The sequence below is a fragment of the Bubalus bubalis genome, chromosome 4, assembly GCF_019923935.1.
Source record: "Bubalus bubalis isolate 160015118507 breed Murrah chromosome 4, NDDB_SH_1, whole genome shotgun sequence".
Classification (NCBI taxonomy): domain Eukaryota; kingdom Metazoa; phylum Chordata; class Mammalia; order Artiodactyla; family Bovidae; genus Bubalus; species Bubalus bubalis.
The window spans coordinates 143,572,120-143,599,097 of record NC_059160.1 but is presented as its reverse complement, the minus strand read 5'-3'; the positions used below and the strand labels follow the sequence as shown (position 1 = coordinate 143,599,097).

Below are 26,978 nucleotides of genomic sequence, written 5' to 3'. Positions count from 1 at the left end.
AGCACTTTCGGTACTAACTGTTATATATAAACTGAAAGAAAATGTAGCATCTAATAGCCCTCAAAGTGTACAAAAGCGGCACAATTTTTTTAAACAATGTAAGCTAACAGAAAAAAAGTCAAATGACAATTTTAATAGACTTTTAAAACAGTGTACAAGTATAAAACACTGGTTTTGTATTTCAAAAGTTTGAGGAAGATATCCAGTCATTAAACAGTCTACAAAACATATGCCAGTAGATTACATAAAAGACTATGTACAATATAAAAAGAGCTGAAAACAGTCTTCACTGTAAAAATAATTTAAAACAAATTTTTCAATTTAAAATACCATCTATAGCACAAACACAGATCATGCAAATGGAAAACTAAATATTATACTGCATTCTTTAGTGTAGTCAAATAAATTCAGATTGAAACATCTTTTAGGTAGGGAAATGGCCATTCAATAAAATTTTTTCCTCTGGCAGTAATGGTCCTAGCTGGATATTTTAAGCTTAAGAACAGCTGTTTTTCAAACCCTTCTTGTTAAACTGTAATAAATACTAAAGCAACATAAAAATACTTTTTGAAAGCAATGTTGGGGAAAGGTCTGGGAAATAAATCGTTACTGTGCAATTTTATAAAGTATGAACTTTTGTTGAAAGGCTAGAAGCTTCTGCAGCTGAAAAAGTTGTTCTCTAGTTTTAAGGCAGGCTAAGCTTTTAAATAAAGACATTATAGGAACTAGTTTCATTAACTATTCTGCTATTACAAGTTACATCACGTTCATCTCCATAATACTAGGCTAGTATGTTTGGTGTTTCTTACACCAAGTCCTCCCAACAGGAAACATGTACTTACTGGCTTTGGAACCGTAATCGGGGTCTGTTGCTCTCATGAATGCGCAAAAAAGGCAACAGTCCAAAATATTACACTCTCCCCAGTTGAAGTACCATTATTATTGATCATAAAGGCTTTGCAGATTGACATTGGCAGTTTAATACTTGTGGAAAGGATCAATGCAAGCTCTACCACAGTGATAGGTGTTTAAACAACAATGGCAAATATTCTTAAATCTAAAGCAACTGAAACATTTCCAAAGCATTTATTTTTTAAGTTAGTTTTATGAGCGAATATAGACATTACCACATGTCCACAGGAAGTACAAAAGCCATCTTCATTTGAACGATACATTTCTGAAACTGTTAGCACCAAGTTTCATTTTAAAAAAGCAAAAACAACTGAGTGCTCTCCCACATATCATTGACTTCCTTCTCACATTGCATGTCATGAGATTTTTAAAAAGTTAGCTGCCACAAGTTTTGGAAAATGCCAGTGTTTAAAAATAGGTAATTGTGCTAATAAAGAATCAAACGTTTAGCAGAACAGATTTGAGGATTTCAAACCATTCAATGTTAAAACGAAAAGTGTGAAAATACCATTCTTTGGTCTAGATAAGCTGTTCCCTTTAATTTAACATTCCAATGGCTTTTTGAAGACTCTGAAATGTTGAAACTCACTAGGCAAAAACAATTATATATACATGTCGATGTATCATACAAATGAACCTTTAACAGAAAGTCTAGTCCAATAGCTGACTAAAGATACTTACGTACCTTTGTTTAAAAAAAAAAAAAAAAGTTAGTGTTTGAGTGTATAAGCACAGAAATAGGGAAGTTAAAAATTACCCATTGAGGGGAAATCTGTTTTACCAGTCTATAAATATTATACCTTTCTGGTTTCCTTGCTCTATTGAGTTCACAAGTAAACATTCAATTTGACATGCTAAAGATTCTAATGCTGGTGGAACAGTTTCTGTACCTGGACAATTACTATATTATGATTTGTTTGATGGATAGTTAATGCATGTTGCTTCCTGTTTCACAGATATAGCTTCATTGCTTGCCTCTTGATCACCTCCATCAGCTTCAAATACAGTTCCTCCGGCTCTCTCATTAATATCAGCATCATCTTCCAAACCATTGTAAAATTCTTCATTCTCACTTTCATCCTCCATGGGTTCTTCTAAACTTGGACTCTGGCACGTTCCACTATCACTGTTACTGCCGCAAGAACTAGAGGATAAGACATCATCTTCAGAGTCTGAATATACCTCAGCGCCATGGAAAATGTAACGGTTTGGTGGTAAAAACAGATACTGATTATCTGAAATACAGAAATAGAGAAATGGGTTATTTCCAGTTTTCTAAGACTTAGTATGATTGTGGTGTTTGGATAAGCATAGGTTCCAACCTTTTACCTGAGTATCACTACTAGAGGCTATTATTATATAGAGTTTCTCAACAATAAGCTATAGAGGCACTCAGTCCTGAGTAGAAATCTTAGTTCTGCCACTCATAAACTTTGCAAATTGGGAGTGTTATCTCTGTGCCTCAATTTCCTCATCTGGGTATGAAGTAATTTTCAAACCCTATGAGGTGAGTATGAAAAAATTTTAGAGAGCCATGTTCAACTAGGCTTAACCAACTCCTTTTGAGATTTGGTGAGACGAAGTATCCAGCCACCACCCACCCTCTGAATCAGAAGCTATTTTTCTATGAGTCCTATCATGTTAAAGGATGAGAAGCACTGTTAAGCTTTCTTTTGCAAAGCCCTCCCAAATTAGCATTTGCAGTATAAGATTTGACCTCTCATGGTGAGGAGCCTTCCCCTCTGTCCCCTAAGCCAGAGTGACTCTCTCCCTGGTCAAGGCTCTTAAGAGCCCAGACTGATTCACAAAAGCTGACTACTACATAGTTCATCTGGAGTAATATATACTTAAGTTTCTCTTCAAAATGACTTCCAAGCTTTTTTAAGACCCCGTCTTGATCCAGTTCTCACTCTGGAATAACCCATGTTTTGCAGCATGAAAACCACAATGTGTGTCAGTGATTGGAGAAGGGAGTTGAGTACCTGCATTCTAGCTGCTGGCAGACACATCTAGTGATTATAACAGGACCATCTGCTCTGAATCACATCCTAGGAGCCAGTCTTCTAAGGGGTCCCAGCGCATGGCTGTTCTGCCCTTTTACGGGTTTATTAAAAACCAGTTCATTCTGCTCTGGCCCCCTGAAGAACTGCACAATCTATTTCTCAGTCCAAGTACCCTGTACCTGTTTTCGTCCTACTGGCAATCTTACCTTTAAGATATTCACATTTTAGTTCTTATATGCTCCAACTTCCTCCTTTTCAGCCCTGACCTCACTACAAATGGTGGCAAAGTAAATGAGTAAACTCCAGTTGTTTGGTTTAAACAGTTAAAAATGTTAAGTTTTACATTCTTTACATCGGTTATCTTTTCAAATGCTCACAATGCTATGAAAGGTAGATCTGACAATGCAGTCGAATTCTGAAGCCTGTATCTTTAAAGGTCTAAATTAGCAGAATAAAACCAAGGTATACCAATTTTCTGGGGCAGAGTTTTATACATTTGACCCATCTGTCAAAAAAGAGCCAAAGAATATTGTGAGTGCCTAAGCAGACTTTGAAGAAGGAAATGGCAACTCACTCCAGTATTCCTGCCTGGAGAATCCAATGGGCAGAGGGGCCTGGCAGGCTACAGTCCATGGGGTCAAAAACAAGTCAAGACACAAAGGACTAACACACAAGCAGACTCTATACGACAGAGACTTATCTGACTAAATCAACAGCAATTTTTCTACTTCTGACTTTTGCCACATTGACAAGCCTAAGTATTCTATGCTTTTTCTAGTGTCTTCCCCATGGAAGACTTTACCAACTTACAGTTAAGCCTTCTATAACTTAGTGCCCACTAAGTAGCATCTACCTTTTAAAATTCTCACCTATTTTTTCCCCATTCACCCATTTTTGTAATTATACCCAAATATCAGTTGCTTGAATGGGTGTTTGCAGAACTTGGTGCAGTCCTAGTTTGGAAATACCCAAAGGCTTATTCAACTGAACTAAAACTTATTTATGGCAAATGATTAGAACACGTAATACATTTGTCTAAAATTTCTTGCCAGTTTCCCCCATGTATGGTGAGTGAGAGTGTTTTAAGCAGTACAAGATTATTGCATCTAACAGCACAATTTTCCGTCTTAATAAGGGTTTTTCACCATAGGTTAATACTTGTGCACAAGTGGTTTTAAAAGGTAGAAAGTGATTTCACCCATATTAATACAAATTGGTAAGGACTTTTCATGAGTCAAAACAGAGCAGATGCTATTTCTGATAGTGGAGAAGAACCAGATGTTTTCCTAGATCTGAAAAAGCAACAGGTTAACAGAACCTGGAATCTACCTGGCTCTTCTTCACTCTAGTTGTTTCCTTGGACAGGGTATTTAACCTCTGTGGTCCTTGTTTTCCTAACCTGTACCTGAGAAGGAATAGTTTCCTGCCTAACTGAAATCAGATACTGAAATCAGAAAATATGTCAAGTCATTAACCCTCAGTAAACACCCAAATCTTGTGATTTTCACCGTCTAGAGCTCTTAGCAGAAAACAGCAGAGCACTCAGTAGTCCCCAATTAAATGCCTAACTTCTCACTCCCTAGAGAAACTCAAAGTACAGAGCACACTGTCGGACACCATTTCTTCCCCATACTATTGAGATACTGTTTTATCTTTTTCTAGCTTAAAATCTCAGATTCAGTTTCTCTAAACACAATCAAGTATTAAAATTTAGCTGCATGAAGTTTATACTAACTAGCTTGCCAAAATTGCTCACTTCCTGCAAATACTCCGTTGAAACTGGAGCCTATCGTACAGAGTGAAGTCAGTCAGAAAGAAAAACACCAATACAATATAACGTATATATATGGAATTTAGAAAGATGGTAATGATGACCCTATACATGAGACCACAAGAGATTCATGTAAAGAACAGACTTTTGGATTCTGGGAGAAGGCGATGGTCAGATGATGTGAGAGAATAGCACTGAAGCATGTATATTATGTGAAACAGACTGCCAGTCCAGGTTCGATGCATGAGACAGGGTGCTCAGGGCCAGTGCACTGGGATGACCCTGAGGGATGAGATGGGGAGGGAGGTGGGAGGAGGGTTCAGGATGGGGAACACATGTACACCCATGGCTGATTCATGTGAATGTATGTCAAAAATATTTCCACTACAATATTGGAAAGTAATTAACCTCCAATTAAATACAAAAAAAAAATAATAGTTATACCCTCAAAATGGCCCAACAGCCTTTCTTACCATCAAGGCGTTTACTAATCTGCTCCTTTGCAAGTCTAGCTGGCCAGCATTTTCTCACTGTTTCAGCAACTGAAGTTCTTTCATTTTTCTCACCAGAATTGGAGACAGCATTCTTCAAATCTGGACTCTCCCCCAACTGTTCATTAACACTTTCAATGCTCCTAGCAGAAGTCTGTACTTCCTGTGATTTTTCTGTGACACGGTCTTTTGATTCAGACACATCTGGATCATCGTTACTCTTTGTTTCTTGGTCTAAAAGAGTGACAATCACTGAAGAATCTGGTGGTGAAGTTCTTTCTGGTGAACTTGAGCCTTCTGAAATATTGAGGGGTGTGGGTGGCAATTCTGACAAATGTGCCAACTCTTTTTGTATTCGAGGAGGTTTTTCAGTAATTTCTGAAAGCTTCACAGGGTTACAGCAAAGTTTGGCATATTCACCACCTAACCTATGACACAGTTCATTAATAATTACGTCACAGTCTCCAAGAAGCTCTACATCAAAATGCAGATGAGGCAAAGGTTCCCTATTAATTAATATCTGAGGCACTTCATGGGGTATGGAACCTAAGATTAGGGTGAAAAAATAAGAATTAGAAAAAAGAAGGGAGGTGCACTTATAAAACCAAAACACACACAGTATGTTAAATCTTAACAGGGAATTTCCTGGCAAGTTCAGTGGTTAGGACCCTCTGCTTTCACTGCCATGGCCAGGGTCCTATCCCTGGTCAGGAAATGAGTTCCTGCAAGCCAAAAGAAAATCTTAACGCTCCCCAATGCCAAAAAAAGACGCAACTCTAATCAAGCTATTATATACCATCACACTATTAAGTCAATAAATGAACAGCAAAATGTCTTCTATCACTTGATTACCTCTTGCCTCAAACTTTTACATTCTGTGTTCAGTTTCCTTGTCTGCATAATAGGGTAACTACTGCTCCACAAGATTGCAGTGAGGTTTAAGTGACTTAATATGCAAAGTTCTTGGCTCTTAGTAGGTGAGAGTTTTCTCTACTTAAATGGCTTCTGATATAGTGTCTACTCTCCACTTTTGCTTAACATCACAAACACATTATACTACCCCACAGAAAGCTTGTCAGAAGTTCTCTGCTCTGTGTTTAAATAGGAAAAAACAAAACTAAGCTTAGACATTTTCTTTTTAGTTACAAATTATCCTATAATCTACCTGAATAATTTCTATTAAAGCAGCAGTTTAGCGGCCTATTTGCTGGTGTGAAGGTCTAATTCTCTTGTTAAGGGTTTGATATTCTCTCCTCTGCCCCTTTCCTCACTTTTATGGCACAAGTGATGCAATAATTCAAGCCCCTCTATCTTCCTCCCCCTTCCTTGCTCACTAGAGGGAGAAAAAAATGTAGTATAGGAGCATGGGTTAAAGAAATATTCCTGAGAGTAACAGGGAATTCAGTTGTATTAGAGCATTTTTATACACATGAACACCCTTTTTGTTAGAGCTGATCTACATATAATGCTTATGACTGTTATTCTTACTAAAACAATCTTTGAGTCCCAAAATTCTATCTTACATGAGTACTTACACAATATCAAGCTATACATCTGAACTTACTAGAATGTGAAACATTAGCAACAGGCTCAAATTTAGATTAAAATAGATTATTTTTCATGTTTCCCATGTATATGTAAATTAGTTGATGCTAACTCCTTCTGCATTAAAAACACATCCCATCGAAAAGTTACATTGAACTGTTTCCCTCTGTTATTACTTCTGTTTTGAAAATGAAAACCCTCTATTCCCACTGAAATTTCAGATTAATCAATCTTCATGAACAAGAATATGTCACCACTCTTAAACGAAAAACAAATCACTGGGGTATACTCTACATACCCACAACCCATGGCAAAATACATAGAAATGGTTCTTTAACAATCATTACCAACTTACTTGGAATTAGTGCTACTGGTCTTACTTTCAGGGAAGATCCAATAACAATGAGAAGATCAACTTCATCTTTGTCATACTTCATGGCTCTATGAAACTGTTCTGGTAAATTTTCACCAAAAAAGACAATCTCTGGTTTCATGATAGCAAGCGGTTCATCAGCTGGGCATCTAGGACATCGAGGAACCACCTAGGTGTTCCAGGTTTTGGTTGAGGAGGGAAAGAGAATGCCAAGTCCAAGTTAGAATAGTCAACATTTCCACACTTAGCAAGAAATCATTTCAAATTTATTAAAGAAAACAGAAAAACTGGATAAATAGCAGAGAAAACTGGATAAAACCTAAACATCAACTATAAATGACCCCCCCACTTATTTCACTAGCAATGAAATACAATTGTGCTACTATCTGCTGCTAATATCTGTATAGACCCACATTTGACATTAAAGAGAATTAAGAAGAAAAAGCAATGTGTATACATGTACATGAGTCTTAACCTTAAAAAAAAAAATAAAAGTTTGGGACTGCCTGGTGGTCAGGTGGTTAAGAATCCACCTGCCAATGCAGAGAACACAGGTTTGACTCCTGGTCCAGGAGGATCACATGCTGTGGGGCAACTAAGCACATGTACCACCACTGCTGAACCTGCCACACAGCCGCGCGAGGAGAGAGCCACCACAGTGAGACGCCGCACACCACAAAAGCAGCCCCGCTCACTGCACCTAGACAAGGTCTGCACGCAGCCAAAACCAAGTTTTAAAAAGTAGTAAGTTTGTAAAATACAATTCCATTCTAATATGCTATCTTCTCATAATTATATGATTTTATATACAGCTAAGCACATTGAGTTTTATTTCTGGATGGTTTTTATGCTCTGCTATTATCTTCTTAAAATTTTTTTGGCAATGAGCATACATGAAATATTTTGTAATGTTTAGGAAGTCAATTTCATCATTCAAGAGAGATTATGGGGACTTCTTGGATGGTCCAGTGGCTAAGACTCTGCCCTCCCACCACAGGGGCCCGGGTTCCGCCTCTGTCCAGGGAACTAAATCCCACATGCTGCAACAAAGATCCTGCACAAAGACCCACAACTAAGACCTGGCGCAGTCAAATAAATACTTTTTAAAAAAGATTATAAAGCGAAGTTTTCAACTTAAGGTAATGAAAGGTTTTTGGGTACTCCTCTGTAATCCCCCATAGTCATGGATGTTTCTGTACCACATAAATACTTTCAGGGGGAGGAAAAAAAACAATTGAGGCAAAGGAAACAGATCAGAGACAAGCACAAATCTTAAGATATGGGTGATAAATTACCTGATTAAAAATATCTCCTCGTACAGCTTCACAGTCAACTTTATATTTACAAATCAGGCAAGATGCTGTTGCAAAGGAACCTAAAAACAACCAACAAATACACGCTTTGTTAAATATTTCCATTTCTTAAATAAGTTATAATTAAATATGATACTAGAAAAGCTGGAGACTTTAGAAATTTCAAGAGGTTCCACAAAAGACATGTTGATATAATGACCCTTCCTAAAGCTACTCTTTTAATAAAATAATACTAACTCCTCCAGCACTAAAACTGCAAATTTGGAAGGTTACAATTGTATTAGCTTAACAGTTTTGTTTCAGAAACAGTTTAGATACAATAAAAGTCTATTCAAACTTGTTTTAAAGTCTTCAAATTTCTGAATCCTGTACATCTGACCTAATCAGCAGTTCTTTTGATTTCCTCAAGACGCCATGTTTTTTTCATCCATAGCGAATATCACTTTTGTAATAAAAAATGTTATTTAAAAGAATGTAATAGGCTTCCCTGATGGCTCAGTGGGTAAAGAATCCACCTGCAATGCAGGACATGTGGGTTTGATCTCTAGGTTAGGAAGATCCTCTGGAGGAGGTGACAACCCACTCCAGCATACTTGCCTGAAAAAATCCCACGGACACAGGAGCCTGGTGGGCTACAAGCCACAGGGTTGCACAGGGTCACACAGGACCAAGCACACTATTTGAAACTTGAGTGTACACAACTGCTACATCTTTTGAAATCCAAATTAACATCTGACATTTGATACAATTAAAGAGTTGAGGCCAGTATTTCAGGTTTCATATTTTTGCAGTCTACCTTCCTTATCTACACTTGATCAGGTAACATGATTAAATAATAAGGCTTAATCTCCATTCCTAAATGACAGCCTACTTACTAATCCTAATTTTTCCTACAAAACTAATATAATGGGAAAAGCAATTCTGAAGTTTACTAACCATGACACTGAATTATCTTTTGGATTCCTGCAACCTGCTCCAGTGTATCTATGTTCTGAGTATAGTTGCGAAGTAGTTTTCCTTCCTTATCAGACAAGGCTATGAATTTGTGACAAAGAGATGGTTGGAATTGTCCAGGATATATTTCCTAGATAATGCAAAAAGCAGAAAAAACATTAAGTGTTAATAAATGTCACAGGTTTAGGTTTAACAACAACAACAAAACTACTAATGATAATTAGAAAACAACACACGACAATCTCAAAGCATCTAGATGGATGCAACACACACGAAAGGATTGTTGCTATAATACAAATAAAACTCAGCAATTAGTGAACATGGCCTCTCGCAAAGGATAAAATCGACCTGCAAACATCTCTTATAAATGTTGATATTTTAATAAAAGTCAGAAGAAATACATACCTTAATATATATCTAATTTTTGTTGGCTGCAAATTCAGATTTTTTTTTTTGTAAAGGAAAAGGGGAAAAGTTTATATTGAAATAAAAAATACCAAAGATATGGTGACTTTTTTTTTTAAAACTAAAAAAGGCACTGTCAACATAATATTTAAAATTTCTGATTCATCATTCATTATAAATATCAACCTGTTGGAAGTTTAAAGCTAAAGTTTTAATTCCTTACCAAAATTGTTTTCCTTCCACTGCACAGGCACATACTGGTATAGTACAGAGTTGCTCATGAATGCTGAGGTGCTGGATTTTGTGTGTGTGTTTTTCCCCCCAAATAATGCTTCAATGCTGTTTCTTCTTTAAAAACAAAGAATTCAGATATACACATGGCAAAAAGATCAGAAAAAAAGTATCAATTTCGGTCCTCTCAACTTTTGACAGTGTTTTTATTAAATTTCATTTAGTAAGTGACTATGGCAAAGGAAGTTTCTTCTCTATTTTTTTCATCGAAGTAGTACTTCTACCTACTTCCTTACCATTCATTACAGCCTCTAACCTATTAAAGTGCTAGCAAAAAACTAGATACAACCACATGTCCACCAACAGAGGACTGGCTGTAGAAACATGGTACATCCATAATAGTGGATTGTGCAGCCATTTAAAATGAATGAGGGAGTGACCTGCAAGATGGCCCATGACATGTGAAAAAAGTCAAGTTAGTCACCAATGTGTGTAATTTTGGTTTTGTTGTTTTGTAAAGAAGCAAAAATGGGAATTATATGCAAAGCACAGATACTTCTTAAACAAGTCAGGAAGGATAGAAACAAGCTATAAAACTGGGAAGGGGGTTGGAGTCTTCAATTCTGACATTATGCAAAAGCGTTTAATAGTAAAGATTCTACATGACTTTTAACTTTTAATCTACTAAATATTTCAAGTTAAAAAAACTGCCTACCAAGATACCCTTTAGGTGAAAATAATAGGCATGTCTCATTATAAATCTCATTATAAGGTCTATCACATACATGACCATATGCTGCTGAAAATGTGACATACACAAAACCCAATAATTCTGCCTCCCAAATTTTTATCATTAAGATCATGAACAACTCTGCAATTCAAGAAAGACAATGCATATAGAAAGAAGTAACAAGTGAAGAGTTTATTAAAGCGAATGTTTATAAAAAACATCACATTTTGTTTGGACAACTAGGTTGTTGTGCTCTCTTAACCACTGTTTTCTCATCAGATTGCTTTGTCCTAATACCAGCACCTTATAAATCTCCCCTCTGGAAATAACTGTTAGAATTTTTTTTAACAAATACAATATTCTAGGCAACAGATAGAACAGTAGTCAGGAAAGTGCTAATAGCAAGCCAGCAGTACAAGAACAAATGGCTGCCTACCTTCAGAGCAAGGCTGAGCAGCAGCAAGAGTACCAGGACTCCATCCCACAGAAGGAAGTTTCACGTGCCTTATTGGCCACCCTTTTTAAAAGGGAAGGATTAAGGACAAAATCCTGTGAGACACTAGCTCTTCTCCTCCCTGACTGCTTGAAGATGATGAACGACACAGTAACTATCCAGAGTAGAAAGTTTAGGACCAACTGATTACTTCAGTGGAAACAAATGGTCATCGCTGACCTTCACCATGGGTAGGAAATAGTACCCAAGACAGAAATTCAGAAGGAAAAAAAAAAAAACTAGCCAAAATGTACAAAACCATACCAGATGGCACCCTTGTATTTGGATTCAGAACCCATTTTGGTGGTGGCAAGACAAATGGCTTTGGCATGATTTTCAATTCCTGGGATTATGGGAGTAAGAATAAGTCCAAACACAGGCTTGCAAGACATGGCCTGGAGGAGGAGAAAAACACGTCAAGAAGACAGCGAAAGGAAGGCTAGAACAGAATGAAGAAAGTCAGGGAGACTGCAGAGGCCAATACTGGTGCTGGCAAAAAGGAGTAAAGCTTCTGCAGTGACTTATCTGTGGTGACCGTGTAGACTTTTCATGAAAGAATTTATTAAAATAGAATTATTAAAACAACAACAAAAACTTGTGGGATACTAGATTCAGCTCTGTACTTCAGTTTCCCTTCATGTCCAACCCACTAACAATTCAGGGGTAATTTAGTACTTAGATTTACTAATCAATTCCTGTAGTTTGGAATAATTTATGAAGGGTTTATTTTGTAAGCTTACGTTTAATGGTTATTTGAAACTTTGTCTATTTTCTTCCAAATATGCAGTGGACCATGTCTCAATCACTAGATTTAAGTACTGCATTCCAACTAAGGGATATAATCTGAAATAATGGGAAAAATTTACTCTGACAGGACTTTTTTAACACAACTACCCCTAAATAAGGACTCACCAAAGTTTGAGATGCCACTATTTCAATAGATAGTATGAAAAGTTGTTAAGAAACTAGAATTTAAATTTTCTAAGCTCCCAACCCCTTAACAAGGAAAATTTGTTAAAAATCCAATCGAGCGCTTCTCTGGTGGCTCAGTGGTAAAGAATCCACCTGCCAATGTAGAAGACATGGGTTCAATCCCTGGTCCAGGAAGATCCCAGATTTCCTGTGGCAACTAAGCCCATGCACAGCAACTACGGAGCCAGTGCTCTAGAAGTACGAGAGCCGCAACTTCTGAGCTCACATGCCCCAACGACTGAGGCCCACGCACCCAAGAGTTTGTGCTCCTAAACAAGAGAAGCCACCAGTGAGAGGCACCATAAAGAGGAGCCTCCGCTGGCCACAATTAGAGAAAGCCTACATGCAGCAATGAAGATCCAACACAGACCAAAAAAAAAAATTTTTTTAAAAAAACCCTAATTGGCTGGCAGGAGATACAATTTTCAGATAAAATACAGATTAATTCTTCCTGTTGGAATTGTGACATTCCAGATCTGTTCTAAGCAAGACAGGCCATCCTAAATCTGAACCTCCTTAAGTCCTATTTAGGAACCAGTCATGTGGGTTGGACCACTGTTATTGCCATAGGAATCCATTTACAATAGACTGGAAGCAGAGCTGGGACCAAATGCTTGAAATGCTATTAAAATGACAAGCTGCTTTTATAAGCTATGTCTAGAAATGTGCAAACAATCCAGTAATTGGCCACTAGCAACCAACTTTTTTGCCATAGTGAGTTTTCATGTAGGAATAATGGTTTTTCTCCAGAGATGCCCTCTGCTTGTTTGCTTCTCACAATTTCTACCAATAGGAATGAGAATCCAGTCAAAGGCAGGGGTGTTAACTGCAGCCCCTCGAAACTAGAAGGACTCACCAAAGTTTGAGATGCCACTATTTCAATAAGCAGTAGGAAGAGTTGTTAAGAAACTAGAATTTAAATTTTCTAAAAATTTAAAAGTCCCAAAAAGTAAGTGAAACCAACTAACTACTGTAATGAAAAATCTTCATAATCCCTAGTCTTGTTTCACTCATTCCACAAAATCATAGACTACTCAGTATCTTTCCTAGTCAAAAACTTGTAAATCAGTCACCTGACAAATGTACTTTTTTCCCCATTAAAGAGCTCGCTTCCTCAACTTTTTCCACACTGGGATACCAGGTAGCAAGTACTTAAGGTTTTGCAGGCCATGTGGTCTCTTGTCTTTATGCTCCGTATTACAACCATTCAAGTCTTCCACTGTAGTACTTAAGCAGCCACCGGCAACATGTCAATGAATGAGCATGGCTGTGTTCCAGTGAAACTTTATTTATAGTCACTGATATTAGAATTTCATATAATGTTCACATGATGTAAAGTATTATTCTTTTTATTTTTTTTCATATCCATTTAAAAGTTTTAGCTCATAGTTGTAAATAAACAGGCAGTGGGGCCACATCTGGACTAAGGCTGTAGTTTGCTGGCCCCTGTACTAACATAACATAAGAGAATTTCAATTAGTGAAGCTATTCATTAATACTTAATGTATGTCCCAGGTATAACAAGAGCCCTTTATAATAATGCTGCAGACTGGGCTGAGGACTGGATTTTTACATTTCCAAGGACTGTAAAGGAAAAGAACACAGTATGACCGAGTTCCCATGTGGTCACAAGGCAGATTACCTTTACTACCAGGACCTGTACAGAAAAGATCTGTTGATCCTCCTTTCTAGACATGTATATCCCCATCTTGCAGGTGAGAAAACCAAAGCACAGAGGTAACACCAAAAGTCACAAAAGCCAGTAAGTAGCAGAACTATCATTCAAACCCAGTTTTGATGCCAAAGTGCAGCTCTTAACCACTATGCAATTTCTGATCCCTCAACTTCACGTTCCCCGTTTTTCCTTCAGGTGAAGTACCATTTCTATGAGGTATTGCAAATCAGTCTACTGAGACTAATCTAGTTAAGCATTTTTCACATTGCACATCCCACATGGGATTACTGGAGACGAATTCTAATCACCCACCAACACTTCAAGAATATATGTTCTCAGGACTTTCCTGAGGGCACCGTGGATAAGAATCTGGTTGCTAATGCAAGGCACATGGGTTCAATCCCTACAACAGGAAGATTTCAAATGGCACAGAGCAACTAAGCCCGTGTACCACAACTACTGAGCCTGTGCGCCGCAAGTACTGAAGCCAACGTACCTAGAGCGTGCGCTCTGCCAACCAGAGAAGCCACTGTAACGAGAAGCCAGAGCACTGGAATGAAGAGTAGCCCCTACTTGCTGCAACTACAGAAAGTCTGTAGAAAGCAACAATGACCCAGTGCGACCAAAAATAAGTAATTTTAAAAAAATACACGTTCTTGGGAATTTCCTGGCAGTCCAGTGTTTAGGCCTGCACACAACTTTTACTGCTATGGCCCAGGTTCAATCCCTGGTCAGGGAACCAAGATCCCACAAGCTCTGCATTGCAAAAAAAAAAAAAAAGTTCTCACAAATCAGTACGAAGAAAACAATCTCAATGAAAAAAAAATTACTAAGAACAGGCGATTCAAAGATACACACATGGCAAGTAGTAAGAAGCAGTCATCCATGCTAGTATTAATAACAAAAAAAGAACTTAACTGCCTTAAAAACTCTCGATAGCCATTAACAGATGATTATACTGTGGTCTAACTATGAAACAATACTATGCAGCCTTTTCTTTAAAATGAGGTACATTTAAGAGCCATTATGAAACTATTTCCAAGAATATTAAGTGGAGAAAAAAGCAATATAGAGAGAAGAGTGTGATTTTGTTGGTAGTCATTTTTAAAGTATTATTAGAAACTTAATAATATTTCTCCCCCCTACACACACACACAAACAGGTTTACTCTTTTTTTTTTTCCTAGAAGGAAACCAGTTAAACATTTTACCATGGTAACCTTTAAGAAAGATGAGACAGGAAAACTGAAGGGAGAGGCCAACTAAAATGTTTTCTACAGTTTCAATCTTTTCAAACCATACACACAACACACAGATATTCTAAAAAAAACAAACCAACAATACTAATGTATCATGGGAGGCTTTTTCTGTGGGGGAAAGAGCATGGGCATGCTAATTTAGCTTTCCAATACACTTCTGATGGGAGTACATTTTATTCACCCATAACCATTAGCAATTTTGCTTTCAGGAAATTTAGAACATCAGAAACATATCAAAAAGGACAATCAGAGCAATACATTTTTAGTAGCAGAAAGCAGGAAACGTCCAAAATGAACACTTGCCAGATGAGTTACAATAGATGGAACCTATGATGAACCACCTAACACTGTGATTGTTATGAAGTATTCAAGTATCTGACAGAAAGTTTACTGAACGGAAAATACTACAAATGAGCTGGTTTTAAGATTCCTTAACCTTGTAACTACTTAATCTGGTATGTTTGTACCTATCAATTAAGTGACAATTTACTGAATAAATATACATTTTTAGAAGTTCGTATGTATTCCTCTCCTTTCCTTGAATTTTATCCCTTTAGGGGAAAGAACATTCACTGTATTCAATATGGGACAGCAACTATATCTTTGAACATAGTCCTTTAAAAAAAAAAAGTTATTTTATACAACCTCAGTTTCACCTTCACTGACTCTTAATAAAAATCACTCATATTTATCAGCACCTGATAAATGAATTAATCTTTATAACTGCCACTCATATAGGAGGATTGTTTTTCATGGACTCCTGAGAACCATGGCCACAACTCATTATCAATTTAAGCCCTTATGCAAGAAGACAATGGTTCAGAACAAGAGTATATAGCTTTAATGTTGGCCTAAATTGTTCTCCTATAGAAGAATTCAAAGTGGTGCCACAGCTAGGCACACTGTTGATACACTAGTGGCTCCAACAGGGAGCCATTCTGCAGGAGACACCTGGAACACCTGCACACACTTTTCATCGTCCGCACTGACGAGAGGGTGCTAATGGTGTTTGATAGGAAGAGGCCACTGGTTGTTGCTCAATGTCCTGCAGCGCACAGCACTCGCTGCAAAGAATTACCCATCCCAAACCGTCAACAGGTTGAGAAACTGCTCCAATGAACCAGTAACCTCTTTCACACACCTCTCCCATTACTTGGAGTGGTCCCAGTCTAGAGGAAATTTGTTTCTTCTCCACTACATACAATCAACGGCTTGATACATCTAGAGAAACTTTCCTTCCAAAAAGGTCTAAATTCACAATATTTCCTGTTTTCATGGCTTTATTATTAAATTCATTTTCTTTCACAAGGAACCCCCCTACACTGTTGGTGTAAATTGGTACAAGCACTATGGAGGTTCCTTAAAAACCTAAAAGAGAGATGACATATGATCCTACAACCCACTCCTGGGCTATCCAGAGAAAACTGTAATTCAAACAGATACGTGCAACCCCAATGTTCTGCAGCACTATTTACAACACCCAAGACACAGAAACGACCTGTCCATCAACAGATGACTGATAAAGATGTGGTAAATACATACAATGGAGTACTATTTAGCCATAAAAAAGAATGAAATAATGCCGTTTGCACCAAAATGGATGGATCCAGAGATTATCATACTAAAATGAAGTAACCCAGACATAGACAAATATCAAACATCACTTCTTTTAAAAAATAAAAATAACAAATTAACTTACTTACTAAACAGAAATAGATACAAAGATACAGAAAACAAACTTATGGTTACCAAAGGGGAAACAGGTTATAAATTAGGAGTTTGGGATTAACATATACTCACTCCTATATATAAAATAGATAACCAGGACTTCCCTGACGGTCCACTGTTAACAATCTGCCCGCCAATGCAGAGGGCACGGGTTTGATCCCTGGTCTGGGAAGAGCCCACATGTTGTGGAACAACTAAGCCTGTGAGCCACAACTACTGAACCAGTGCTCCAGAGCCTGCGAGCCACAACCACTGAAGCCTGCGTGCTCTACAGAGCTGTGCTCTGCAGCAGGAGAAGCCACAATGGAAGAGTAGCCCCTGCCTGCTCCAACTAGAGAAAGCCCTCGTGCAGCAACAAAACCCAGGACAGCCATAAATAAATAAATAAAAAATAGGTAGCCTATGAAGACCTACTGTACAGCACAGGGAACTATACTCATAACAACCTATAACGTAAATAATCTGAAAAAAAAAAAGTGATACACAACTGAATCACTGTGCTGCACACCTGAAACCCATTTTAAATCAACTACACATCAACTTAAATTCATTTTCTCTCACAACTAGCAAAGTAACCATCTTTTTATTTTTTATTATTATTTTATTATTTTTATTATTTTTTTTAATTTAATTAGAGGCTGATTACTTTACAATATTCTATTGGTTTTGCCATACATCAACATGAATCCGCCACGGGTGTACTCATGTTCCCAATCCTGAACCCCCCTCCCACTTCCCTCCCTATACCATCCCTCTGGGTCATCCCAGTGCACCAGCCCCAAGCTTCCTGTATCTTTTTAAACTTTCTGCCTAGTATAGAAACTGGTAGAAAATGTTAGATTCTGAGTATTTTACTCATGTATTCTTTTTGGAATCTAGTAAAATAATACAAGATTTACATATCCTCCCCATTCTTAATTTCTGAACACTATCCTTCATTCTTTGTCCTTTCTTATTTGTCCTTCAGCTTTTTCCTAATTATTCATTTTTAGACTCAAATTAACTCAGTCTCTCTTACCTATTACCATTTATTTTAAGCGGTACTTCAGCAACTAGATGCTTTCCTTTTGGTAGTTTTTAGTGTAAGAACTGAACAACAATCTTGTATGACTAGCAGTTATAAAGATTAATTCATTTGTTTAGCTCCAACTTTCAGAGAAGTGAAACATGCTGCCTCTACCAACTTTTTCTTCTCCCAACCACCATAAAATCTGTATACTGTACCAAATTAACACTGCCATTTTTACTCTGGGCTTCCCAGGTGGCTCAGTGGTAAACAATCTGCCAATGCAGGAGACACAGGTTTGATTCCTGGATGGGGAAGATCCCCTGTAGTAGGAAATGGCAACCCACTCCAGTATTCTTGCCTGGGAAATCTCACGGACAGAGGGGCCTGGTGGACTACAGTCCATGGGCTGACAAGAGATGGATATGACTCAGCAACTGAGCACAGCACAGCAGTATTTTTGCTCCAATTCAGATCTTATTTTCTCTTTTGCCCTGTCAGATTTCTATTATGTGCATTTTTATAACCTGTCTTTGTAAGAGTAATATTTAATTGCTTCTGTAGATTCTTATACATCAAAGCCAGTTTAAATTGCCTGGATAGCTCAGCTGGTAGAGCATCAGATTTTTAATCTGAGGTTCAAGTCCCTGTCAAAGCACCAAACAAGAATATTTTACTAAAACCACTTTAAGCTAAAACTGAATACTCATTATGTACATTAGACAACAAAGGTTACAATCTTTCTCACCTTGCTCTTTGTATTCTCAGTTATCATATTTTCCCCAAATGTGAGATTACTACCTTTACTAGGCAATTTAATATACACTTAAGTGACAGAATTTTGAAAAAGCTGGAAAGTTAGTCTGGGCATGTTGTTTCCTCTTAGAACACAGAATTTACAGCAAAAATCTTGTGAGCATTAAATAAATGCACCAGTAAATCAAGCTCTTATACTCAGATACAAGATCAAAGTAATTTCTAGTTACTTGATGGCTTTCTTCAAGTGTTAATTCCTGTGCAATTCCCCTGGGGTCTGGTGGTTAGGACTCTGCACTCCCACAGCAGACTGCAGGAGGCATGAGTTCCATCCCTTGTCAGGGAACTAAGATCCCAAAGGCCACACAGTGAGGCCAGAAAAGAAGTGTTAATTTCTGATAACCAGAGCCAGTGTCCTAAGTCCAATTCAAGAAACCAAGTAACTGCTATTTCACTGGTCTTCAAAGTCTTGCAGCAGTACCCCTAGCACCAGTATATAAAAAACGGTAATATCTTCACAAATTCACATTCTTGTAACAAAGAAGAACAAACAGAAACTAACTTTACATTATTTGCTCAGTTCACTGTGAACCAGCAGTCTATTCTAAAGGATAGACCATCATCACTGCTGATATATGAAGTTCAAAAGTTTTCTAAGTTTCAAGTTGATTATTGGCAAGATTCAAATTTCTCTTAGTAGCCTGCAAATTCAAATTCAGTTTTCAGTTTTAGCAAGTAAATCGTTTTCTAAAATATTCCAATGTAATATCCCCATTTTATTCTAATTCCTGTTTATAAGCACACTTGCACAAAACAAAATTATTTAAGATAGTCCATCAATTTAAGCTAATACATGTATTCTAAATTGGCAGAGGTTTTCCTATAGTTATATAAACAGACCACATGATTTGAAAGTAGTTGAGGTCATCCTTTAATTAAAATTCAATTCCATTTCATTTCTATGCCCATTAAAAAATAATCAGTGATACAAAAGACCCTTTCAAGTATACTGAAGTTTAGCAATAACAATTTACCAAATTGTGAATTTACTGCACCAGCAACTATTAACATCATGCAAGCATACCTCAGAGACACCATGAGTTTGGTTTCAGACCACAGCAAAAAAGCAAATATCCCAATCAAGTCAGTTAAATGAATTTTTTTGGTTTCCCCACTCACAGAATGTTATGTTTATACTATGCTGTAATTCATTAAGTGTGCAATAGCATTATGTCTCAAAAAAATGTACATTCCTTAATTTAAAACATTTTATTGCTAAAAAGAATGCTAACCATCACTACATCCTCGGTAATAACAAAGATCACTGATCCCAGATCATAAAAACAAATAATGAAAAAGTTTGAAATACTGTGAATTACCAAAGTGTGACACAGACATAGGTGAGCAAATGCAGTTGGAAAAATGGCACCTACAGATTTGCTTGATGTAGGATTGCCATTATGCCTCAAATTTGTAAAAACAAAAAAGCTCACAGTATCTGTGAAGGTTAAGTATACAGGGACAGGGGCTTCCTTGGTGGGGTCCAGTGGCTAAGAGTCCACCTGCCAATGCAGGGGACATGGATTCTATCCCCGGTCCAGGAAGATCCCACATGCGGCTGGGGCAACTAAACCCATGAGGGGCAACTACTGAAGCTAACACACCCTAGAGCCTGTGCCCTGCAACAAGAGCAGCGATGAGAAGCCTGCGCGCCACAGAGTAGTCCCTGTTCGGCACAACTACAGAAAGCCCTTGAGCAGCAATGAAGATCCAGTGTAGCCCCACCCCCCAAAAAGAGAGAGGTGAAATGCTTAAATAAAGTATACAGTGAGGATGTACACAGACTGTATGCGAATACCATTGTATATAAGGGACTTAAGCATCCTCAGATTTTGGTATCTGAGGGACTCTTAAACCAATCCCCACCTCAGATACCAAGGGATGACTGTTATGTCAAACTTTAAACTCCAGAATTGCCAAATAAAAACATCTGAATCATGTACACAATTCAGATTTTCTAGTAACCACATTAACAATGTGAAATTTTCACAATTTATAACCCAATACCAAAGTATTGTTATTTACACATATAATCATTATATATAATTTATATTTTGTATGTTTTTCATACTAGGTTTCCAAAACTTGGTATGTCTTCCACACTTGTTAACATAACATCTCAGTACAGTACACTTAGGTACTCAATAGCCCCACATGGCAAATGGCTTCGGAACTGGACAGAGCAGCTCTACATACTCTAGAGCAGAATCAACCCTGACTAAAACGCAATCTAAGAACCTTCTCCACCCCGATCACAGGCTTATCTCCTCATACTATAAAACATACTGAGCAGATGTTATAATCTTTGTGATTCATTCAATATCAAAACAGTGATGTTACTTTTATATGATCTACTAACCTCTAAAAAAAGTCTGGACAATGTAAAATGAAGTGCAAACTGGAAAAATACAAAATAGCCTCTTCTTTGAAAATACGCACAATCATAAAATGAAGAAAAGCAAATGATAGTGCCTATGGGGAAGAAGGGATTTCTGACTACAATGATTTTATTTCAGTGATTTTACTCCACCACAGTACTAGTACTCAATTTACTAGACAGCCATTCAAAATAATTTTTCATGACAGAAGGACAAAGAAACAGCTAGAAAAGTTTGTAGTACCTTTGCAAACTTGAAGAATGGTCTTGGATCTTTTCTGAAATATTCAATATCAAACATTGCTTGAGGATCTGGAAGGTCTGGAAAGTCTACTGCAAGGCGAGCATAAATACCATCTCTTGACCTGAAGTCAGGTATTCCACAAGAAACAGAAACCTGAAATACGCATGGCATGATTTGTACAATTAAACCATCTACTGCTACCTTAAGAATTACTAGTCCTCTTATCACACAATTAGGGAAGAGCTGAAAAATATTTTTAGTTTGAAACTTTTGGGGAATAGAGATACTGTCTTAGTTTAATTTCTAATAGAAATAAAATACTCAGAAAACCAGTGTAATTAAGTCCACCACATATTCCATTCATAAGGGGGTAAGGAATTTTAAGTCAGGCTAACTTTAAACCTTTATAAGCATTTAACCAACAAATTAAAGCAATTCCAACTTGACTGGGAAAGAAGTAAACCACTTCAAATTATTTTAACTAGAAAGCGGACAAGAGTTTCTATCAGTCAAGTATTTCCAAAAAAAAAATCCCTCCTCCAAATCAGGCTTCTATTACTTCAGGAACACTAAATTTCTTAATTTTCCTTAAAAAACTATGCTGTACAATATTGCAATTTTTAATTGTGAAGAACAAATTTAGATTCTGTGCTTTTTCTACAAATAAACCTTGACAATTTCAAACTGGGATTTCAGAAGTTATCCATTTCACAATTTTGTCTGCATTTACTCCATTTGGTCCATGTTTGGGAAAAAACAAACGTCTAAGTCACATTGGGGAAGCAAAACATACCTATTTGTCACAATCATCTAATGTTAAATAACACTCTCCCTGAACTCAACAGGACTCAACTCAGAAAACAGGACTCAACTTTATTCTAAATTTATTCTAAAAACTGTCACTACCATGTAATATATTCTGTATTCAACACAAAATATGAAATAGCCTAAGTAACTAGTTAATTGAGACGGAAAGTTGGGCAGATGGAAAATGTCAAGCCACCACAATCACATCATCTTAATTTAAAATGGAGGAGAGACGATGTATAAGAATGTTTACAGTGCTCCACACTCTGTAACAGTGTGTGTTATCAACATTTAAAATTTAGTAAGCTGATGGGTAAAAAGTGAAAACTCACTATTACTTAATTTGCATTCACTGAGTACTGACATTGAGCCTCTTTTAGGGGGTTATTTGCAAACCATCTTGTTTGTCTATAGTCTTTGCCTTTTTTCTATTGTATTATTGTTATTTTCAATCAATTGAAGCTAACTGTACATTAGAGGAATAATCCTTTGTAAGTCAATCATGGTGTTGTTTTTTTTTTTTAATCTGCTATCTGTACTCCACTTCTGTTTATGGTGCCCTATCTCCCCTTTAAAAAAACTTCTATGTAACTGGAAAAAAAAAAAGGAGGAGAGGGAGGAATCTTACCTTTCCAACACTAAGTTCTCTACTTGCCAATATACGTACATATAGGTTCCTGGTTTCTCCATGAAGGCTGAGCAAATAACCAATTTTTATCATTAGGCCCTGACACTGTAACGCAAGCAGAATTCCCTGCATGTCCTTTAGGAGTTGTGGTATAATAAAGCAGGTAAAAATCTTACCTTAATCCCACTTACCTCCTGTGTCAATAGATAGAAGGGCATCTTTTTTAAGGTTACTAAGAAGTTTAAAAAATTCTGAACCAATTTGGTAACTGCTGCTGCACTCACTTTTTAGCAGTTTCCAAACACAAATGCCCATTATCATGTAAGAATAAATTCTATACCAGAAATGTGTTTCTGACTTGGACAAGGCTGAAAATACATACCCTCCCCCTTGTACTAGTATTCTCATCCATCTTACATACCCCAGCTCCAGTTAGAACTATTATTTTTTTGCACTCTTGCAGTAATTTCACAGCATCTTCAATTGTATTAATATCTTTTCTTTTTTTCCTTTTTGGTGGTTCTGAAAGGATATTAATAACAATCTGCCACAGTGTCATATCATCCAATTCAGGTGGAGGAATTGTTTCTGGTAGTAAATCTTTAAGAATTGTTCGAGGATCTGTGCCAATCATGAGATGTTGCTGAACAAAAGTATATGGACCTATATTAAAAGGGAAAAGAACTGGATCAATCCACTCCAAGTAGTTCAAAATCTCATTTATCTTCTGAAGTAGTAAATTAGCAATCCTTAAGGCTGTTTCGTAAAGTAAAAAAAATGCACTGCAAAGGTGTTTCATTCAGAACATCTTCAGAGCTAATATATCCCAATGAAATCAGGAGCTGAGACTCAGAGCCAACGCTATATATCCTGTCCCGTGAGCTATAAAATGCCAGGTATGTATTTTAAAGGGATTCCCTGGTGGCTCAGCAGTAAAGAATCCACCTGAAATGCAGGAGGCCATAGTTCAATCCCTGGGTAGAGAAGATCCCCTGGAAAAGGAAATGGCAACTCAATCCAGCATTATTACCTGGGAAATCCCAGGGACAGAGGAGCCTGGCTGGCTACAGTTCATGGGGTGGAATCAGATGCAACTTAGTGACTAAACAACAACGTGTGCAAGAGTCGAGTGAATTTACTACTAGAATTAGATTTCTCTGGTTAAAACCTAAAAAAATATAACTTAAATACAACAGACGTTTTACAAAAGGGTTCTGCAAATCAATACAGATCTTACCCATCCTGAAAGCCTACACTATTTATCATTAAAAACACAAAGAAAATGAAATCTATACTTAACTACTGTCTTTAAAATTTTCCCAGTAATAATCTTCAATTTAATCTTAACCAGTCTCTGCAATGATACGTACAATGCTAATGTTCTGAGCTTTAATAATTCTTTGCCCTAAATTTCCTAATCAGTTCCTAGCTTAAGAAAACCAAAAATACAGTCAATATAAACACTAAAGAGAAACTAATCATCACTATCTTTAAATAGTCAAGGCATTTCTGGAAAAATGAGAGCACATTAAGAAAAAGAGTATTTTGAGATGGTCATGTTACTACTTCGATATGAAAATCTCATAGTATTCTCTACTTCAAAATACTTTCCCATTTCATCAAAATACTTAATATTTACTGAGGGCAAACTTTTCCAGGCACTGACTAAACAGTATACAAATCAGTCAGAAATCCCTGGCCCCCATGGGACCTTATATTCTAATACAGGAAACCAGCAATAAAAGTTATATACAGAAATTGTCAAGTAGTGTTAAGAAAAATTATAGAAGGATATGAAGGAGGAAGCAAGATACTTTGGAGGATGACCAGTCCATATGGAGGGTACAAGTGGAAAGGACCGTAAGTGTGAGAACCTGGTTTTTGAAAAATAATACAGGCCAGCTTCCATGGACCCATGCTGTTTAACAAACAAAAACAGAACAAAGTACTAGACTATCCCTAAAACCAAGCTGACATTAAATATCAGTAAACACCTAAGAACCTCATCACAAGACAATAAGGGAAGAAAGAAATGTATTTTTCGTGGACATAAAAATAAAATACAGAGAAAAGACAGCTCTTAAACTGTGAAACCATACCTATCCGAGGTCTTGGAGTCCAGTCACTAGAACTCGCATGCGAGGCTCTATCATCTTCGTCACTTTCACACGAATGGAAACCGTTGGTGATGATTTCATCACCAAACAGAAGGTTATCTGCAAAAGAAACCAAAGGTAACTCAAGGTTGTGGAAACAATCAGCATTTAAAATTATAAACCTCTATAATTATTGTGATGCAACAATTTCCAATGAATAAAGCACTTAACATTCACTCATACTGCCCGTGTAAAAAATGTCTACTGGATCAACTCACACCGTTCACAGGAACAGTATATCCTCTTTAGGGATTCTGCTCAGAAGCTAAGTTTCATCAAAATCTAGAAATAAATTAAGTCTACTTAATCAAAACACAAAAAGTAGCAATCTTGACTGAATTTATCGATCACAAATAATGGTTCATAAAACTTACCAAATAAAAATTTACCCAAAAAGTCATGCAAATACAGCTATGGCAACTTGCACTTCTCTTATATAACGCTAAATCGACAAAGGTACCTTTGCATTATTCGTTTCCCTTATTAAACTATGTTTCTTGAAAACAGTGTCGTTTTTCTAATCCAGTCCCTAATGCACACGTTATCTTTACATATGGTCAAATGGTCCACTGGTTGGATTTATTGGTACAAATAATAGGCACATCTGTCTAGATAAAAACTATGAAAACACTGAAGGATGACGAGACACACAACTATCACATCTATTTTAGCGTGTCAGAAAAATGTCAATTCGTGTTTCAGGGTTACATATACACACACGAAGACAGTTAATGTAAAAACCACTAAAAGAAGACGGTTAGAGGAAAAACACTATTCATGGCAAAGTAGTCTAAAAAACTATTACTCTCCTATGCCCACTATTAATTGCACCACAGAAGGGTAATGTCTTTATAAACAACTATGCTCTTTAAAATTCAAAACAAGTTTAAAAATAAAGGCCCTCCAAAAAACCCCAACAAATTTCGCAGGTGTCAGTTTGCCAAGGCAACGGCAAAAGGCTGGCGCAAGGGACAGTCAAAAAGTTGCAGGTTGAAGTGTGCGGGACGGGGAGGGGCGGAGAAGCGAAGAACATTTAACAAAAGCAATACACGAAAGGAGTAGGAGGGGAGAGAAACTTATTTTAAAACCGACAGCTAGGGTAGCCCGCCCCGCGGCTGCGCAAAACGCGAGGCCGCTGGGGCGGGCCGCGGGGAGGAAGGGGGGGTGGTAGAGAGCAAAGGAGGGAGCGAGTCCGCGGGCCGCTCCGGCAGCCCGGCCCTCAGCCCCGCAGGCGCGCGGCTGAAGAAGGCCCAGGCCGGCAGGGGGAAGCCGCAGAGACAGGCCCGAGCCCCCAACCCGCCCGAGACTCCACCACCCGACACCAGGAGGGGCCCCGGGAGGAGGAGGGGGGATGCGCAGTCCCGGCCGCTCGCGCCCTGCGCACCTCGGTACCCAATAGCGGCCGCCGCCTCTTCCTCCTCCTCGCCCTCGTCGTCGTCGTCGTAGAAGTCGTCGGCCGGTGGCGCCTCCCGGGATAGGCCCTGTAAGCCCGGCCCATTGTCTTCTTCTCCGGCCGCCGCCGCCGCCTGGGCCTCCCGCCACAGCGCCGCCGCCGCCGCCGGGCAACTGCCGGCCGCCGCCGGCAGTTCCCGCTCGGGGGCCGTCCCACCGGGCTCGCCCGGGCTCCGCCCGACGCCGGGGCCGTCTCTTCGCGGCCTCTTGCGGAGCGGCTCCCCAGCAGGCGGCGACGGGGCCTCCCTCTCAGCCGCCACTACCGAGGGAGAGCCGCCGGGCTGAAGGGCGAGCGCCGCCTCGTCCGCCATCTTTCAACCGCCTCTCTGGCCCTCCTCCCGCGCCTCTTCTGCTCCCGCTCGACTCGCGGCACTGGCGCCCCCGCGGCTCCGGCTGCGGGAGATTTAAACCCCGTCACGTGACGCGCCGCTCCTCGCCCCCGCCCTCCCGCCGCTCCCGCCACCCACGCGGGCCGGACCACAACACCGCGGGTCACGTGGCAGGCGGAGGCGGCGTGGGCCTGGAGGAAACCCCGCCTTGGGTGCTGCGGCCCCACCCCTTGGAGGCAAGCGCGTCTCACAGCCAAACTTGTCTTTCAGAGTCTTCAAATCAGTGCCCGCGGGTTGGTTCAACTTTTG

At 38.4% G+C, this 26,978-nt stretch overlaps 1 protein-coding gene and 1 pseudogene across 2 annotated transcripts; one reads left to right on the top strand and one right to left on the bottom strand.

The window, feature by feature from the left end:
* Positions 1 to 113: 113 nt before the first annotated feature.
* SIRT1 (sirtuin 1) lies at positions 114 to 26,772 on the bottom strand. 2 transcript variants are annotated; one of them, XM_006071524.3, is made up of 9 exons: positions 26,273 to 26,772; positions 24,832 to 24,948; positions 23,154 to 23,395; positions 21,298 to 21,450; positions 9,345 to 9,492; positions 8,391 to 8,470; positions 7,078 to 7,264; positions 5,160 to 5,723; positions 114 to 2,147 (listed from the first exon to the last, which is right to left on the bottom strand). In XM_006071524.3, exons 1-9 carry the CDS (start codon positions 26,649 to 26,651, stop codon positions 1,819 to 1,821), a joined length of 2,199 nt encoding a protein of 732 aa, XP_006071586.1. In that variant the 5' UTR covers positions 26,652 to 26,772; the 3' UTR covers positions 114 to 1,818. The 2 variants fall into 2 exon arrangements, with proteins under 2 accessions (XP_006071586.1, XP_025140392.1); XM_025284607.2 differs by lacking the exons at positions 23,154 to 23,395; positions 24,832 to 24,948; positions 26,273 to 26,772 and adding an exon at positions 9,991 to 10,115 and having other exon boundaries at positions 21,298 to 21,437.
* LOC123333435 lies at positions 9,492 to 15,639 on the top strand (annotated as a pseudogene).
* Positions 26,773 to 26,978: the final 206 nt, after the last annotated feature.

What these genes read in the sequence shown, in the direction of transcription:
- SIRT1 (XM_006071524.3), bottom strand. Translation starts at nt 26,651, where the DNA reads ATGGCGGACGAGGCGGCGCTCGCCCTTCAGCCCGGCGGCTCTCCCTCG. An exon ending in ACCAGTAGCACTAATTCCAA is followed by an intron (nt 5,724 to 7,077) that starts GTAAGTTGGTAA and finishes CCCTAATCTTAG; the next exon opens with GTTCCATACCCCATGAAGTG. An exon ending in GATTAGTAAACGCCTTGATG is followed by an intron (nt 2,148 to 5,159) that starts GTAAGAAAGGCT and finishes TCTGTATTTCAG; the next exon opens with ATAATCAGTATCTGTTTTTA.